A 15,600-nucleotide genomic window follows, 5' to 3' on the forward strand; every position below is an offset into this window, starting at 1 on the left:
TGGCCTAAAGCAGTGATGCCCAGCAGTCCGAAGGGTGCATTGGGGAAATGGAAGTTATCGGGGTGGGGTGGGGGGTGGTGTTCAAGATTCTGGGGGTGGGGGGGGGGGGTGCCAGTAAGCGGCATCCTAACTTGAGTTGCGAGACCTGACCGACCTTGTCAACTCGCTACTGTTGTCAACGTCCGATATTGCATTCCCAGTGTGTGTTAATTTTAATATATCTCTGTTAATGATGGATAAATATGTAAGGCACATATAAATATGTACGACTCATAAATATAAGTCTGAAGGTCTTGAATGCTAATCCTGCTCAGAAACAGAAACTACAGAAAGTGCGTCAATACGATGTTACATACCTGGAGTATGGTTTTATTCCGTTCCATTAGATCAGCGATGCGCCATGTGTCTTATTTGTCTCCCTCTCTCTCTGTCTATCCATCCCACAAGATGATGATGGTTCCTTTCAGTCAGTTAATGGGGTGGTACCCCACTCCTCAGAAAGGAACAGCGTGTGCGTGAGTGGATTTTAGGTGAGTAGGGGGTTGCACAGGTCCAGACTCACCCTCTCGACATCCCCTCCTGGATCCAGCGGCATGGTGGGGTCCAGGAAGGCTGGGAGAAGTTCTGTTGCAGTGAATGGCCAGACCAAGCTTCGATGCAAGGGATACCCCTTCCGCGCTTCATGGTACGTGTTTGCTAGATGGCCGTTGACCCTACGAGAGGGTTCATCCGCCCTTTGACAGGTCTTGTTTTTCGTCCTGCAGGGTGTCTAGCCACCCTCCTCACCAGGCAAGCCTGGTGGGGGAACCGGTTTAGTTGCCGACCACCTGACCATGCGACAGGTAGTACTGGGTTACATGGTACCAGTAGCACTCAGATGAGTGACCTGACCAGTCTTATTTGTAATACTATACTGTCTAATGAAGTTATGAAACCATCAAGATTACAGGAACACTTCTGTAAAAGACACTCTGAAAAGGCTGCTTATGGTATTACTGAGTTCTGGAAGATGAAAGAAGCATTTGAAAAATGTATACTTGAGTTATTTGTCAAGAAGGCTAAAAATGACCTTGATAATGGTCCTATTACTTATAACATTTTCAAAATGATAGCAAAATGTGGAAAATCTCATACAATTGGTGTAAGATTAATAATGCATACTGTATCAGGTGCTCAGAAGTGTTCTCAAAATGGATACTGGTATCTTAAAATCAGTTTCTGTGAGTAATAACCTGTAGCTCGTATCGATGAAGTGAGTGAAAGCATTGAGTATCAACTATGCACAGAGCTACAAAAAACAGAATTTGAGATACAACTGGATGAGTCAAATGTGTGAGACAACAAGGCATTACTAACGGCACAAAAGTATGTTTTATCAAAAATGGGTAAGTTTATGAAGAAATTCTCTTGATAAAAAGTCAACCGAGAATCAATCTATGGCAAGCTCAAAACATATTGAGAACAAAAGTGTTCCGATTAGGAACATAATTTCTTGTGCAACAGATGGAGCACCATATATGACAGGTCACCATGCTGGCTTGGTGACATTTATGAAAAAAGAAATTCCAAGTCTGTTTGCAATCCATCGTCAACATCTTGCAGACAAAAACCTCAGCCAGTGACGTTTTTCAAGCATGACTCTTGTAATATCTGTTATCAACAAAATTAAAGCTCATCTATTAAATAGCAGAATATTTAGCTAGTTATGTCAAGATAACGATGAACGCTTGAAATGCATTGGCTGCCTAAAGCCTGCTGCTTAAAGTGTTCTTTTACTCTTTTTGACACCGTGATTGAACTTTTGCTCAAAGTCAACGAAAGCTTGAGGTACAAGATTGAATTTCTATGTGGAGACGTGACAAAATGATCATTATAAATACGAAACTGCAGGGTGAGAATGTCAACTTAATCCAAGCAAAAACTGTAGTGTCCACTTTTATCAGAAAATTGGAAATAGATAAGCAAAACATTGGGAGAAAAATGTTCTTACAGTTTCCCTGCATGAAAAGTATGGCACTCTCTTTCACTGACAGTGATTTGCAAGAGTACTGCTTACACCTGCAGTCACTGAAGAAGGATTTTCAGAATCAATTCAAGGACTTGAACAATCTGGAAAATCCGGACTGGGTAATTAATCCATTTCTTTGCAAGGTGGAAGAACAGGAAGAAAGCTTGCAAAAAGAAATTGTCAAAATTCAGAATGGTGAAGAGGCAAAAATGCTTTTCAGAAATGTTGGCTTTTGTGGTACATGGCTACACTGTGATTCAAAGTCTCTTGGTCTTTGAAGAAGAGCCAAACTCCTCTTCATTGCATTTCCGTCCTCTTTCCATGTTGAAAGAGAACCACATACTCACATACAAAAAAAAACAACTGCTTGGACATTTTTATGTGTGGGGACTTAAGGCTTTTGCTGTCACAACTTAAACTAGATATTTCAACTCTTGCTAAAAACCATCAACCTTAAGGATCACAATGATAGTGAAGCTGCTGTGCAGCACACAGGTACTGAATAAACTAGGTTTAAAGACAAATAAAAATTTAAAGCAGGATCATTTTTCTCATGTTGGCATATTGTAGACATGTTTTTATGGGGGTGCCAGAAAGTTATACAGTCGGCCCTCCTTATCTGCAGGGGATTGGCCTGGGACCCCCTGCGGATACCAAAAAACGTGGATGCTGAAGTCAATTATATAAAATGGCGTAGTATTTGCACATAACCTACGCACATCTTCCCGTATACTTTAAATCATCTCTAGATTACTTATAATACCTAATACAATATAAATGTTATGCAAATAGTTGTTGTACTCTATTGTTTAGGGAACAATGACAAGAAAAAACGCTCAAATAACCAGTGCTGGAGAGAGAACTGGGTTTTCCTGATTCGTGGTTGTTTGAATCCGTGCATGCGGAACCCACGGATAAGGAGGCCCGACTGTATTGCTCCTAAGAGGGTCATTGGCAAGTATGAAGGTGCTTTGGGGGACATTAGGCTAAAAAGGTTGGGAAACACTGGCCTAACATCTCTGAGCAATCTCTGGTTCTGCATAATTTTTTTTTTAGCCTTTACATCTGTAGCAGTTTAAGAGTGTAACTCTTACTGAGACCACACTTGTTACTATTGTGTACAGATCTGGTATCATTATACTTAAAGGGAGAGTGCAGCAAAATGTAACTCAATGTGCTGAATAGCACATTCTGGTTCCAGTGGTTTCCCACTGCGTCATTTATTTCTTTGTTTAATATTAGGAAGCCCCACAATTTCAAATCAACAAGGAGTTAATGGAATTTCTTAATGCCACTCCAGGAAAATGTGTGCAGTATGCTGTCATAGAAGGTAAGTGGAATTTGATTTTGTATGTAATGTTGAGGTTTTTTTGATTTACTTATTTCCTCTTGCTGCGTGATGTGAGACTTGCAGTATGAATCTATTGACTGGAAAGCTGTTTCTTTGATGTTACTTTTACACCCTGGTGGCAACAAGATAAAAATCCATCCAGGTGTCTTTTTTCTTGCTGTGACCTGTTTAAGAACCAAAGCCTCCACTTCTTTAACATAAAGGAGAAATAGGCCATGAATCATTGTGGCAAAGTCAGGCTATGATTGATTTTTGTCAGAAAAAAATCACTAGGACAGTAGAAATTTAGATTTTGAGGTCAACATTAATATTCCTAAGTAGATTTATTTTGGTGAAAATGTAGGACATGTTGGAAGATAATAGTTAATATTGGTAACACACACAAGATGCTGGAGGAACTCAGTGGCTCAGGCAGCATCTATAGAAATGAACAAACAGTCAACACTTTTGGTTAAGGCTGCTTCAGAATTGGAAGGGAGAAGACACTAGAACAAAAAGATGGGAGAAGGGGAAGGAGGACTAGCTAGAAGGTGATAGGTGAAGCCAGGTGGGTGGGAATAGAAGAAGAGGGAAGGGGTAGGGAAAAATAATTACTAGAAGAAGAAATTGATGTTCATGCCATCTGGTAGGAGGCTGCCTAGGCCGAATATGAAGTGTTGCACCTCCACCCTGAGAGTGGCAAAAGAGGAGACAATGGTCAGAAGGGGAATGGAGATAGGAATTAAAATGATTGACCACCGAAAAATTTTGGCAAATGGAATGGAGTGTTCAACAAAGTAGTCCCCCAATTTATGTCGGGACTCTCCAATGTAGAGGAGGCTGCATCAAAAAACACCGGATACAATAGATACACCAATGCAATGCCTGCCTTTTCATTGGCCATGCAAAACAGTCCATGTTCCACACCTTCCCTGGTAATGCCCCCCAACTCTTCTTGCGCTATATTGACGACTGCGTTGGTGCTGCTTCATGCACCAATGCTGAGCTCATCAATTTCATCAACTTTGCCTGTAATTTCCACCTTGCGCTTAAATTCACCTGGTCCATTTCTGACACTCCTATCAGCTTCAATCCAGTATCTTCCTCACCCACCTGGCGTCACATATCACCTTCTAGCTAATACTCCTTTCTCTTCCCTCACCTTTTCATTCTTGCATCTTCCCCCTTCCATTCTAGTCCCAAAACGTCAACTGTTTGTTCATTTTCATAGATACTGCCTGACCTGTTGCGTTCCTCCAGCATTTTGTGTGTGTTGCTCTGGATTTCCAGCATCTGCAGAATCTCTTGTGTTCATATTAGTTGGCTTCACAATACTTCTGTTCTTGGGTATTTGGGATAAAAGAACTGTGTGTGTCTCTAAATATCCATATTTTATTATTTAGTTTTGTTTTTCATGATGACTTGGAAATGAGTTTGTTCTAATTTTGTCAGATTTGGCTTTAAGAATTCCCAGGAAGTTAGGGAATGGTAGTTAGAGTTCACTCTGTTTTCTCTCAGCATTACTTTAAAATCAGACAAAAAAATGTTATAACACTTTACACTGACAATATGGAAGTGTTTATGACTGATAAAACATATGTAACCTTCAGGTTCGGCCAGCGGCCTTAGTCTAGGGGAAGACGGCCTCTGGCCCAGCCAATCTTGAAAAATTTTGTTTGTGTGGATGCTGCATGATGTGTTGCCTGGTTACAAATCCGTACCACAAAATATCAGACAGTAAACCATATGCAATTAAATGATTGAGCCTTATAATTCTTAATTTGACTATAGGGTTAGTAAAGAAAAGAAAATGGGCCCATTTTAATGAAACAGTTTAATGTGCACATTGGAGGTCATGGTTTTCTGTCCATTCGTTCCCCATTGACCTCCTCTGAACGTCGTTGACTCCTGGACCCTCACTCCAAGTCCATTTTGTCCTGTGGTCTACCAGCTCTCTCCATTCATATGTTCTCTCTTCATCTCTCCCCGACAAAAGACTGCAAATCCCCTCTCTCGGGCACACAAGAAAGCTCACATTCCAAAGCCCCCATTATCTCTAGTCATAACCAAAACACTGCAGCTACAGAGAAATCATTATATTAGCAGTTAACCCTTTCCCAGGGTGTTACACTCTTCCCCCCACCAAATTTAGTCATGCCCTCATGACTTTGAGATAAGTTGCCAACCCTTCCTGCAAAGCTAAAGTCCAACCCAGGTGTAAAAGACAGTGACATAGCTCCCCAGAATGGTAGGGGCCACACTCTGTTCCCCTGGTGCTACATACAGTTGAAGTCAGTTGTTTACATACATCTTAGCCAAATACATTTAAACTCAGTTTTTCACAATTCCTGACATTTAATCCTAGAAAACATTCCCTGTTTGGATCACTATTTTAAGAATGTGAAATGTCAGAATAATAGTAGAGAGAATGATTTATTTCAGCTTTTATTTCTTTCATCACGTTCCCAGTGGGTTAGAAATTTACATACGCTTCGCTAGTATTTGATAGCGTTGCCTTTAAATTGTTTAACTTGGGTCAAACGTTTTGGGTAGCCTTCCACAAGCTTCTCACAATAAGTTGCTGGAATCTTGTTCCATTCTTCCAGACTGAACTGGTGTAACTGAGTCAGGTTTGTAGGCCTCCTTGCTCTCACAGGCTTTTTCAGTTCTGCCCACAAGTTTTCTATTGGAGTGAGGTCAGGGCTTTGTGATGGCCACTCCAATACCTTGATTTTGTTGTCCTTAAGCAACTTTGCTACAACCTTGGAGGTATTCTTGGGGTCATTGTCCATTTGGAAGACCCATTTGCGATCGGGCTTTAACTTCCTGGCTGATGTCTTGAGATGTTGCTTCAGTATATCCACATAATTTTCCTTCCTCATGATGCCATCTATTTTGTGAAGTGCACCAGTCCCTCCTGCAGCAAAGCACCCCCACAACATGATGCTGCCACCTCCATGCTTCACGGTTGGGATGGTGTTCTTTGGCTTGCAAGCCTCACCCTTTTTCCTCCAAACATAACGATCCAAACAGTTCAATTTTTGTTTCATCAGACCAGAAGGGATTTCTTCAAGAAGTAAGATCTTTGTCCCCATGTGTACTTGCAAACTGTAGTCTGGCTTTTTTATGGCGGTTTTGGAGCAGTGGCTTCTTCCTTGCTGAGCAGCCTTTCAGGTTATGTTGATATAGGACTTGGATATAGATACTTGTCTACCTGCTTCCTCCAGCATCTTCACAAGGTCCTTTGCTGTTGTTCTGCGATTGATTTGCATTTTTTGTGTCAAAGTATGTTCATCTCTAGGAGTCAGAATGCTTCTCCTTCCTGAGCGGTATGACAGCTGCGTGGTCCCATAGTGTTTATACTTGCATACTATTATTTGTACAGATGAACGTGGTACCTTCAGGCGTTTGAAAATTGCTCCCAAGGATGAACCAGACTTGTGGAGGTCCACAATTTTTTTTCTCTGAGGTCTTGGCTGATTTCTTTTGATTTTGTTTGTAAACTTCTGACCCGCTGGAATTGTGATATAGTCAATTAAAAGTGAAATAATCTGTCTGTAAACAATTGTTGGAAAAATTACTCATGTCATGTGCAAAGTAGATGTCCTCAATGTCTTGCCAAAACTATAGTTTGCTAATATGAAATCTGTGGAGTGGTTAAACAATGAGTTTTAATGACTTCAACCTAAGTGTATGTAAACTTCTGACTTCAACTGTAGGCCAGCCTATCCGGTTGGTCTCCTAATTCTCTGAGACCTCCGTTCCCACTCATCTACCTCTTCAGCTTCCCACCCTACTGGTGATACTTCTGGTCTCCCTAGTAAGTCCTCCCCGGCCTATCACTCATGCCCACGTGCAACTTGGACCCCTCTGTCCCTTGGCTAAGCCCTGCTTCATCCTTTGCAGGGTCCCACTCCCGATTTCACTTGACTCAGCGGGAGAAGGGTTGGAGGTCTCTTCCTCAATCAGTGGGGAGTTAGCAAAAGGCAGCATAGCATGAGACACCTCTGGGTCCTCATCCTCCGAATCAGTATCCTTCTCAAGGGCGGGGGCTAGCCTAATCCCTCCTGCTGTTGGCCCTGTAGTTGCCCCGCGTCGCCGCAGGGTCCTCTTACTAGGTGTAGGCTCCAGGTCAGATTCTGGGTCAGCCAGCACCTCTCGTCCCAGAGGCAGAAGGTGGTTCCGATGGAGAAGCTTGACAGGTCCATTCCCATCCTCTGGTCTCACCCGGAGAAATGGGAGGTTTGGCATCTGACTCTCCACCACATAGGGCATAGCTGCCCAGAGGTCAGCCAACTTATGCTTTCCAGGTAGCCCCAAATTCCTTATGAGGACTCTGTCTCCCAGCAGGAGTTGGGAGAACCTCACCTTTTGATCATACCTCCTATTATTTCCTTGATTCTGCTTGGCAGTCGTGACCCCGGCTAATTCATAAGCCCTTTTCAGCTCCCTTCTCATATCAGACATATACTTCAGATGTCTTCGGTGGTAAGTCGCCCTCGTCAATACCAAAACAAAAGTCAGTGGGCAACCTCGCCTCACGTCGAAACATCAGATAGTATGGCGAGTACCTTGTACCTGCATTTCGTGTACCGTTGTAACTGTGGACCAGATGTCCAATATTTTGACTTCACCTGCTCTTCTTGCTGATCTCCAAGGTCCCGAGCATGTCTTAGCAAGGTCTGATTAAACCTGTTGGGCTGAGGATCACCCTGTGGATGATGGGGAGTAGTCCTCAGCTTCTCGACTCCAAGCATACCCAGTGACTTACGGTTGAGCCTGCTCTCGAAATCCCATCCCTGATCACTATGTATCCACCTGGGAAGGCCATAATAGATGAAATACTTCTCTCATAATACTTTGGCCACCGTGGACGCTCTCTGGTCCTTGGTAGGGAAAGCCTGTGCATATCTGGTGTAGTGGTCCGTGATGACTAAGACATTCGCCGTGTTGCTGGCATCGGGTTCTATTGACAGAGAATCCATACACACCAGGTCCACTCTGCAAGTAGAACAAGAGAGCTACCCGTGTAGGCAGCTTCTTCCACCGTGTTTAATGAATGCACAACTTGCAGTATTCTTCGACCTCCGGGTTCATTCGGGCTCAGTAAAACTGGTCTCTGAGCAATCCATAGGTCTTTTCAGCCTCCAGATGTCCAGAATCATCATGAAAGGACTTCAACACAATCCTCCGATACTTCTCCGGCACAACTAACTGGGAACGCCAAGGTTGGTCTGGAGCTGACATGACCTGGTATAGGATCTGGTTCCTCAACTCCAATCTGAGCCATTCTCTCATTAATGGAGGCACCGCGGCATGTTTCATCTTCTCCGCCTGAGCCGTATCTCCCTTTTCGACTGCAGACCAAATAGTACCGATGCCTGGGTCATCTCGTTGAGCAGCTAACACTTCCCTGGAACTCAATTCCAGCAACTGATTTGTCTTCAGAGCAGTCAGGTTACAGTAAACTTGTGGAATGTTGTCATCAGAGGCTCCCAATTGATCTACAGCTTGATCCTGCCCCTGCTTTCCATCTGCCTTCACCGTGATGGCAAACTGACACATGGCCTTCACCCCCGGGGCAAGAACGCTCTCCCCCCTCTTTGTCCCTGTCCAGCACCTCATGTGCCCATCGAGACAAAGCATCAGCATCAATGTTCCTGCTTCCCGGCCAGTACTTCGGGCTGAAATCATAGGCAGACATTGTCACCAACCACCGATGGCCTGTGGCATCCAATTTTGCCGAGGTCAGGATATAAGTTAGGGGATTGTTGTCCGTCCTCATCACAAACTTGGCACAATAGAGGTAGTCACTTAGCTTATCCACCACAGCACATTTCAACACTAGAAATTCTAACTTGTGCATGGGATAGTTTTTCTCGGAGGGCGACAGACTCCGGCTGACAAACGCAACGTGTCTCAACCCGGTGCCTTAATCCTTATACAGAATGCCCCCTAAGCCCTCTCGGCTGGCATCTGTGTGCAGTACATACGGTAATCGGGGGTCTGCAAAAGCCAGCACCGGCGCCTGGGTCAGCAGCTCCTTCAGCGACTGAAAGGCCTCTTCACATTTCGCATCCCACCTCAGTCCAAAGGGCTCCAACAGACTTAAGATAATCTTTACCCTCATTTCCTTTTTCCCCCTCCCTTTCTGTGTGTATCAGAAGCTGATTCAACGGGTGACTTACTTTCACGTGGCCCTTCACGAACCTCCAGTAGTAACCACAGAACCCAAGGAACAAGTGCTGAGCGCTCACAGTCTGGAGTCTTTGCAGGTGGTCACCGTTTGTATCTTAGCCGGGTCTGTAGCTACTCCATCCGTGAGACTATGTGCCCGACATAGCCAACAGACATCTTGCAGAACTGGCACTTGTCCAGGTAAAGTTTTAACCCTTCAGCTTTCAGATGCCTCAGCAGCCTCGCTTCAAGTTCTTCCAAGGTGGACCCAAACACTATGAGGTCATCCAGATACACCAATACCTCAAGCTAGTTCATATCCCCCACTGTCTTCTCCATGACCCCGCTGGAGGGTTGCAGCGGCTCCTGATATGCCACACGGCATCCTTTCGAGCTGGAAGAATCCCAGAGGACATATACATGTCGTCTACTCTTTGTCAGGCTCACTCATGGGGATTTGGTAATATCCACTCCTCAAGTCCAGCACACTAAACCACCCCCGGCCAGCGCGGCTTTGATCCTCGGGACCGTATACTGGTCAGGGATAGTGTTCCTGTTCGGGGCCCTATAGTCCATGCAAATCCATACCTTCCCATTGTTCTTTTGGGCCACTACTACTGGGGATGCATAGGGGCTTCAGGACTCGGTGATGATCCCAGCTTCTTTCAACTTACACAAATGCTGCCAAACGTCTTCCACCTCTGCAGGGGCCAGTTGCCGTGACCTCTCTCTGAACGGGATGTCCTCAGTCACCCACATAGTGTGACAAGTGCTCTTGGAACAACCTACATCAAACTCATCAGTGGAAAAGACACTTTCCAGCTTCAACATCTCCTCTACCAACTTCCTCTTCCAACCTACAGGAACCAGGGAGTTCCTGAAGTTGAATGACTCAGTGTCAACTTACCCCCTTTTTCCAATAGTTTCTCCCCGGCTTGTGGCACAGGGACACTAGACATTACCGTCACTGGGAACAGATGCACTAGGGCATCCCCCATTTGAAGGTGACCTCCGTCTTCGTAGTGTTCCTGACAATCACTGCCATTCTGCTGGCCGGTACAACTGAGGGCTTCTGCATTTTGGTCCTCACCAGTATCCCAGCAGGAAATCCTGACTCCCCCTTGTTGTCTTCCGGAGCATCCAATAAGTCGGCCTTGCCCTCAGGCATTCTGGGAAAGTTAGGGGTCCCCATCACTCTTGTTACTTCCCCGGGCCATAACATGATTGGCTTCGATTGGGTGAACCACACGGTCCCTCGTCTAAACTCGGCATCTGGCCCAATGCAGCCATGCACTTCCTCAAAAGCCACTCGAAACACCAGGTGCATGGACAATGTTCCCAGAAAGCTGTCACCGGCCTTCTCCTTGCAGTCTCCCATGAGCCTCCTCAACAGAGGTGTGTTGGTCTCCACCAGGTTTGAAACGCCGCCCTTCTCAATGGGGTCCAGGCAAACCAGCACTAATATATCAGGGACCTCAGCCACTCCCACATTGGCCTCCGAAAGCTCCAGCTTCACGGATAAATAACTGTTGTATGGATAATCACCAGCACCAAGACCCCAGATCTCCAGTGCACTGAATGGTGTCAGTGGTAAATGCGTCAGATACCGGTTGTAAAATGAACGGTACAGCAACATGACCTGCGACCCGGTGTTGAGTATGGCTTAAGCACAAATACCCTCTATCAGTAGCAATACAGTGGAGCATGGCCCTACTAAGCCTTCAGGAATAGGGTCTTTCACTTTCGAAGGTTCCTTGGTATGTTGCTGGGAACATGTTCCCCCAGAGATTCCAGGCTGTTCCCTCACTGGGTCTCCTCTAAAGTTCCTGACGTCGCTTTCTGCTTAGGTATCCGGGGGCTCACTTCCGAGGTGTTACCCTTCTCATGGAACCCTGGCCATCGGCAGCCCTCTGCGTGGTCCGTTCCCTTAGGGGGTCAGCCTTTCTATCCATCCCATCATACGGTGGGGGGAGGGGGCCACACCTGCTGATAACAACCGGGACATCTCAGTTCTCAACTCTGCCACAATCTCCTCGGTTGGGCTAGCCATGGTCACTTCACTATAAGGGGCTACTACCGAGGACTGTACCCTGCTGACGGAGCCCTCCCGTGCCTCCGACACATTCTGCTCCTCCCTTACTTCTCTGATCAGCTCAACAAATGCGGGAGGGGGCTGCGTCTTATGGGACAGTTGGAGACCCCAAGCGATCAGGTCCTGGGATTGGGTGCCCTTTGCTATTTGGTCCATTCTTAACTGATCCACCTCAGCCACCTGAATGACTCCTATTTAGCTCTCTCTCTAGCTGAAAAATGTGGCAGAAAGCTTCTCCCGCTTCTAACGCATGTTCTGAAACCCCGTCATGAGCTGCATTGGGCTTCTTCTCGTGCCAAATGCATTTTCCAGTGCTCCCATGTAATTGGCCGTATTTGCTAGGGGGTACTGGGACTTCACGGCCCTTACAAAGTCAGCAGCCTGCCCCCTCATATTCTCAACCAGCCTTTGTCGCTTTACGTCCTCAGAGCTCTGCCACTCATCTAACAACTGAGAGGTCTGCTCTGCCCAAGTTTCATACTCCTCTTCCCCTTTGGGGGCGGGCGTTATTCCACAGAACATTCTTAGCTTCTGGTGTGGACCCTCTGCCTGTGCACTGGGCCACTTATTCGCTAGAAGGGTAAGGGCAGATGTCAACTCTGAACTCTCGCTCTTCCCTGGAGGACGGAGACTAATTAGACATTCCAAATCCAACCACTCCTTCCCCTCATTCAGCAGAAACGATAGAACCCTGTCTTTGAAATCTCTGCTCCCAGCTATGGACAGGGCATTACACATAGAGCAGTACAGTACAGCGTAGGCCCTTCAGCCCCTGATGTGCCATAATTTTAGCTTGCTCAAAAACCAATCTAATGTTTCCCTCTTACATAGTCCTCCATTTTTCTATTATCCATGTACCTATCTACGAATCTCTTAAATGTCCTTAATGTATCTGCCTCTATTTCCACCACCACTGACAGTGCATTCCATGCACCAACCACTCTCTATCTTTGGTAAACAAGAACTACTTCTGACAATTTCCCCCATATACTTCCCTCCAATCACCTTAAAGCTATCACGAGGAATTCTGCAGATGCTGGAAATTCAAGCAACACACATCAAAGTTGCTGGTGAATGCAGCAGGTCAGGCAGCATCTCTAGGAAGAGAACATCAACTGTACTTCTTCCTAGAGATGCTACCTGGCCTGCTGCGTTCACCAGCAACTTTGATGTGTGTACCTTAAAGCTATGTTCCTTTTTATTAGCTATTTCCACACTGTGAAAAAGTCTCTAGCTGTCCACCTTATCTATACCTCTTACCATCTTTTATACCTCTATCAAGTCACTTCTTATTCTCCTTCTCTCCAAAGAGGAAAACCCTGGCTCGCTCAACCTTTCCTCATTAGATTTGCTCTCTAATCCAGGCAGCATCCTGGTAAATCTCTTTTGCACTGTCTCTGAAGATTCTACTTTCATCATATGATGAAGTGACCAGAACTGAACTCAATACTCCCAAGTGTTCAAGTTCAGCTGTACACATGTATACAGTTAATCAAATCAATATTCATCAAGGACCAGGGTGCAAAACAATAATATTAACAGAAACAAAAGTATTCTGCATACAAGTTGACATGAAGTGTACGTGTGACGTACAGTTAAATATACAACAGTATACTACCGGTGCAGTCATAAAGAAGTGGTTGCAGGGTGTTCAGAAGCCTCACAGCCAGCAGGAAGAAGCTGTTACCCAGCCTAACGGTCCTTATTCTTGTACTGCGGTACCTTCTGCCTGAAGATAGGAGGTCCAAGAGATTGTGCAGCAGATGCGAGGGGTGCTTGACAATGCTGAGGGCCCTGCAAATGCAGCATTTCTTGTATATGTCCTACATGGGAGGGAGAGAGACCCCAATGATTCTCTTCAGCAGTCCTCACAATCCATTGCAGGGTCTTGTTGTCCAATGCCTTGCGATTCCTATACCAGACGGTGAACCAGCTGGTCTGGAGACTCGATTCTTAGGGTGAGAGTGAGGGGGCCTCACTCGCTCAGCCTCCTTAGAAAGTGGAGTGCACTGCTGGAACTTGTTTGACTAAAGAGGTGGTGTTGAAGGATGTGCACACCAGAAAACTTGGTGCTCTTGACTTTCTCCATGGAGTAGAGTTGATGTGCAGTAGGGAGTGGTCAGCTGCACCTTCCTGAAATCTGCGATCATCCCTTTAGTTTTGTCCACGTTGAGACTCAAGCTGTGTGGTCACACCAGTTCACAAGCCACACTACCTCCTCTCTTAATGCCAATTCATCATTGTTGCTAATAAGGCCAACCACTGTTGTGTCGTCAGGGAACTTAATGATGTGGTTAGAGGTGGATTTCGCAGTATAGTCACGTGTCAGCAGTGTGAACAACAGCGGGCTGAGCGTGCACCCGTGGGCAGTGTTCAGCGTCACGGGGCTAGAGATGTTGCTGCTAACACGTACTGTCTGAGGTTTCACTGTCAAAAAGTCAAACAGAGGGGGGTGATGAGAGGACAGAGGACAGTTTACCCACCAGCCTCTGAGAAATGATTGTATTGAATGCCAAACTGGAGTTGATAAACAGCATTCTGACATAGAAGACACTGTTCTCCAGGTGGGACAGGACTGAGTGGAGGGCAGAGGCTATTGTACCACCAGTGCACTGATTCAGGTGATATGCAAACTGGTAGGGGTCCAATGTAGTGGGAAGGCAGAATTTAAAGCAGTTCATGACCAGCTTGCTCAAAGCACTTCATTATTATTGAGATCAGTGTCACAGGACGATAGTCATTAAGGCAGTTTATTGTCGGCCTCTTAAACACTGGAGTGATGACAGTGACCTGAAGCCTACAGAGATAGTGGGCTGTCTCAGTGGTGTTAAAGATGCCCATGAGAATATCTGCTAGTTGGGCCACACTGTCTTTCAGCGTATGACCAGGTATATTGTCAGGCCTCGCAACTTCACGTGGGTTGACCCTGCCTGGGGTCGTCTTTACGTCCGCTGTGGCCAAAGTGCTCGCTTCTCGATGGGAGGGGGGCCTTCCTCACCAGCATGTCGATCATTGCATCAACCCATGTATAGAAGACATAAAACCTATCCAGAAGGGAGGTGTCACTGTCATTAGTGTGCAGTGTGGTCTTATGGTTTGTTATGGTCATGAATGCCCTGCCACATTCACTGTGTGTCCCTGATATCACAGAAATGCCTGTAGATTTTTTGTGTGTGGTCCTATTTCACCTTCCTGATGGCATGGAAATGTGCTTGTCTTGCTGACTTATCCCTGAGCGGAAGGCAACATCACATTCTTTCAGCAATGTCCGAAACTCTGCTGTCAGCCGTGGCTTCTGATTGGCCTGAATGGTGATGGATTTAAAGACAGTGATGTCCTCGATGGGATGGTCTAACCAGTGTCTTATAGATATGCATCATTACCTCACAGCTCTTGAACAGAATCTCCTGTCTTCTTAACCACCTTAACCACACTTGCATTGTTGTCTGTCAAGCAGCTCAAAGTTGGCAACTCCTGTGCTATGGGATTGCAACAAACTTGTGATGCATGGGTGAATAGAGATCGACAGTTTTAAAGTCCTAAGTCTTGGCCTGATTCAAAAATTTTGCCTGAAATAAAGTGACTGCTTGATATGTCGCTTGGCAAGTTCTTATGAAACAGTGAGACGTAATCTATTAGAGGTGTATAGTATTATGAGAAGCAGAGATAAAGTTGACAGCCAGCACCTTTTTCACCCTGGAATATACTTTTGGGGTGGTGGAAAAGTCTGATAAAATAGGGACATGGGTAAGAAAAATGGAGGGTTCTGGGCTGTGTAGGAGGGAAGAGTTAGGTTGATAGTGGAGTAAGGATATACAGATTGGCACAACGTGATGGTCCAAAAGGCCTGTTCTGTGTTTAAAACAAGGTTTTTTTTAGATTAAATGTCTTGAGGTTCATATGGGAAAACCTAATCGTTATTCTTTTGGACTTTTTTCTCTGCTGAAAGCATTGAAAATTTGTGAATTGGTTAACTTTATTAGAATTAACAGC

At 45.4% G+C, this 15,600-nt stretch overlaps 1 protein-coding gene across 10 annotated transcripts in view; it reads left to right on the forward strand.

Annotated features, from left to right (window-relative positions):
• mul2 (mitochondrial E3 ubiquitin protein ligase 2) overlaps positions 1-15,600 on the forward strand; it is a 60,729-nt gene that overhangs the window by 24,227 nt on the left and 20,902 nt on the right. For all 10 annotated transcript variants that reach the window (XM_072255131.1, XM_072255126.1, XM_072255128.1 and 7 more), the window contains one exon: positions 3,251-3,338. In XM_072255131.1, coding sequence (XP_072111232.1) covers positions 3,251-3,338 — 88 coding nt within the window. The remainder of the gene's footprint in view (positions 1-3,250; positions 3,339-15,600) is intronic.

Source organism: Mobula birostris, chromosome 4 (assembly GCF_030028105.1).
Source record: "Mobula birostris isolate sMobBir1 chromosome 4, sMobBir1.hap1, whole genome shotgun sequence".
Classification (NCBI taxonomy): domain Eukaryota; kingdom Metazoa; phylum Chordata; class Chondrichthyes; order Myliobatiformes; family Myliobatidae; genus Mobula; species Mobula birostris.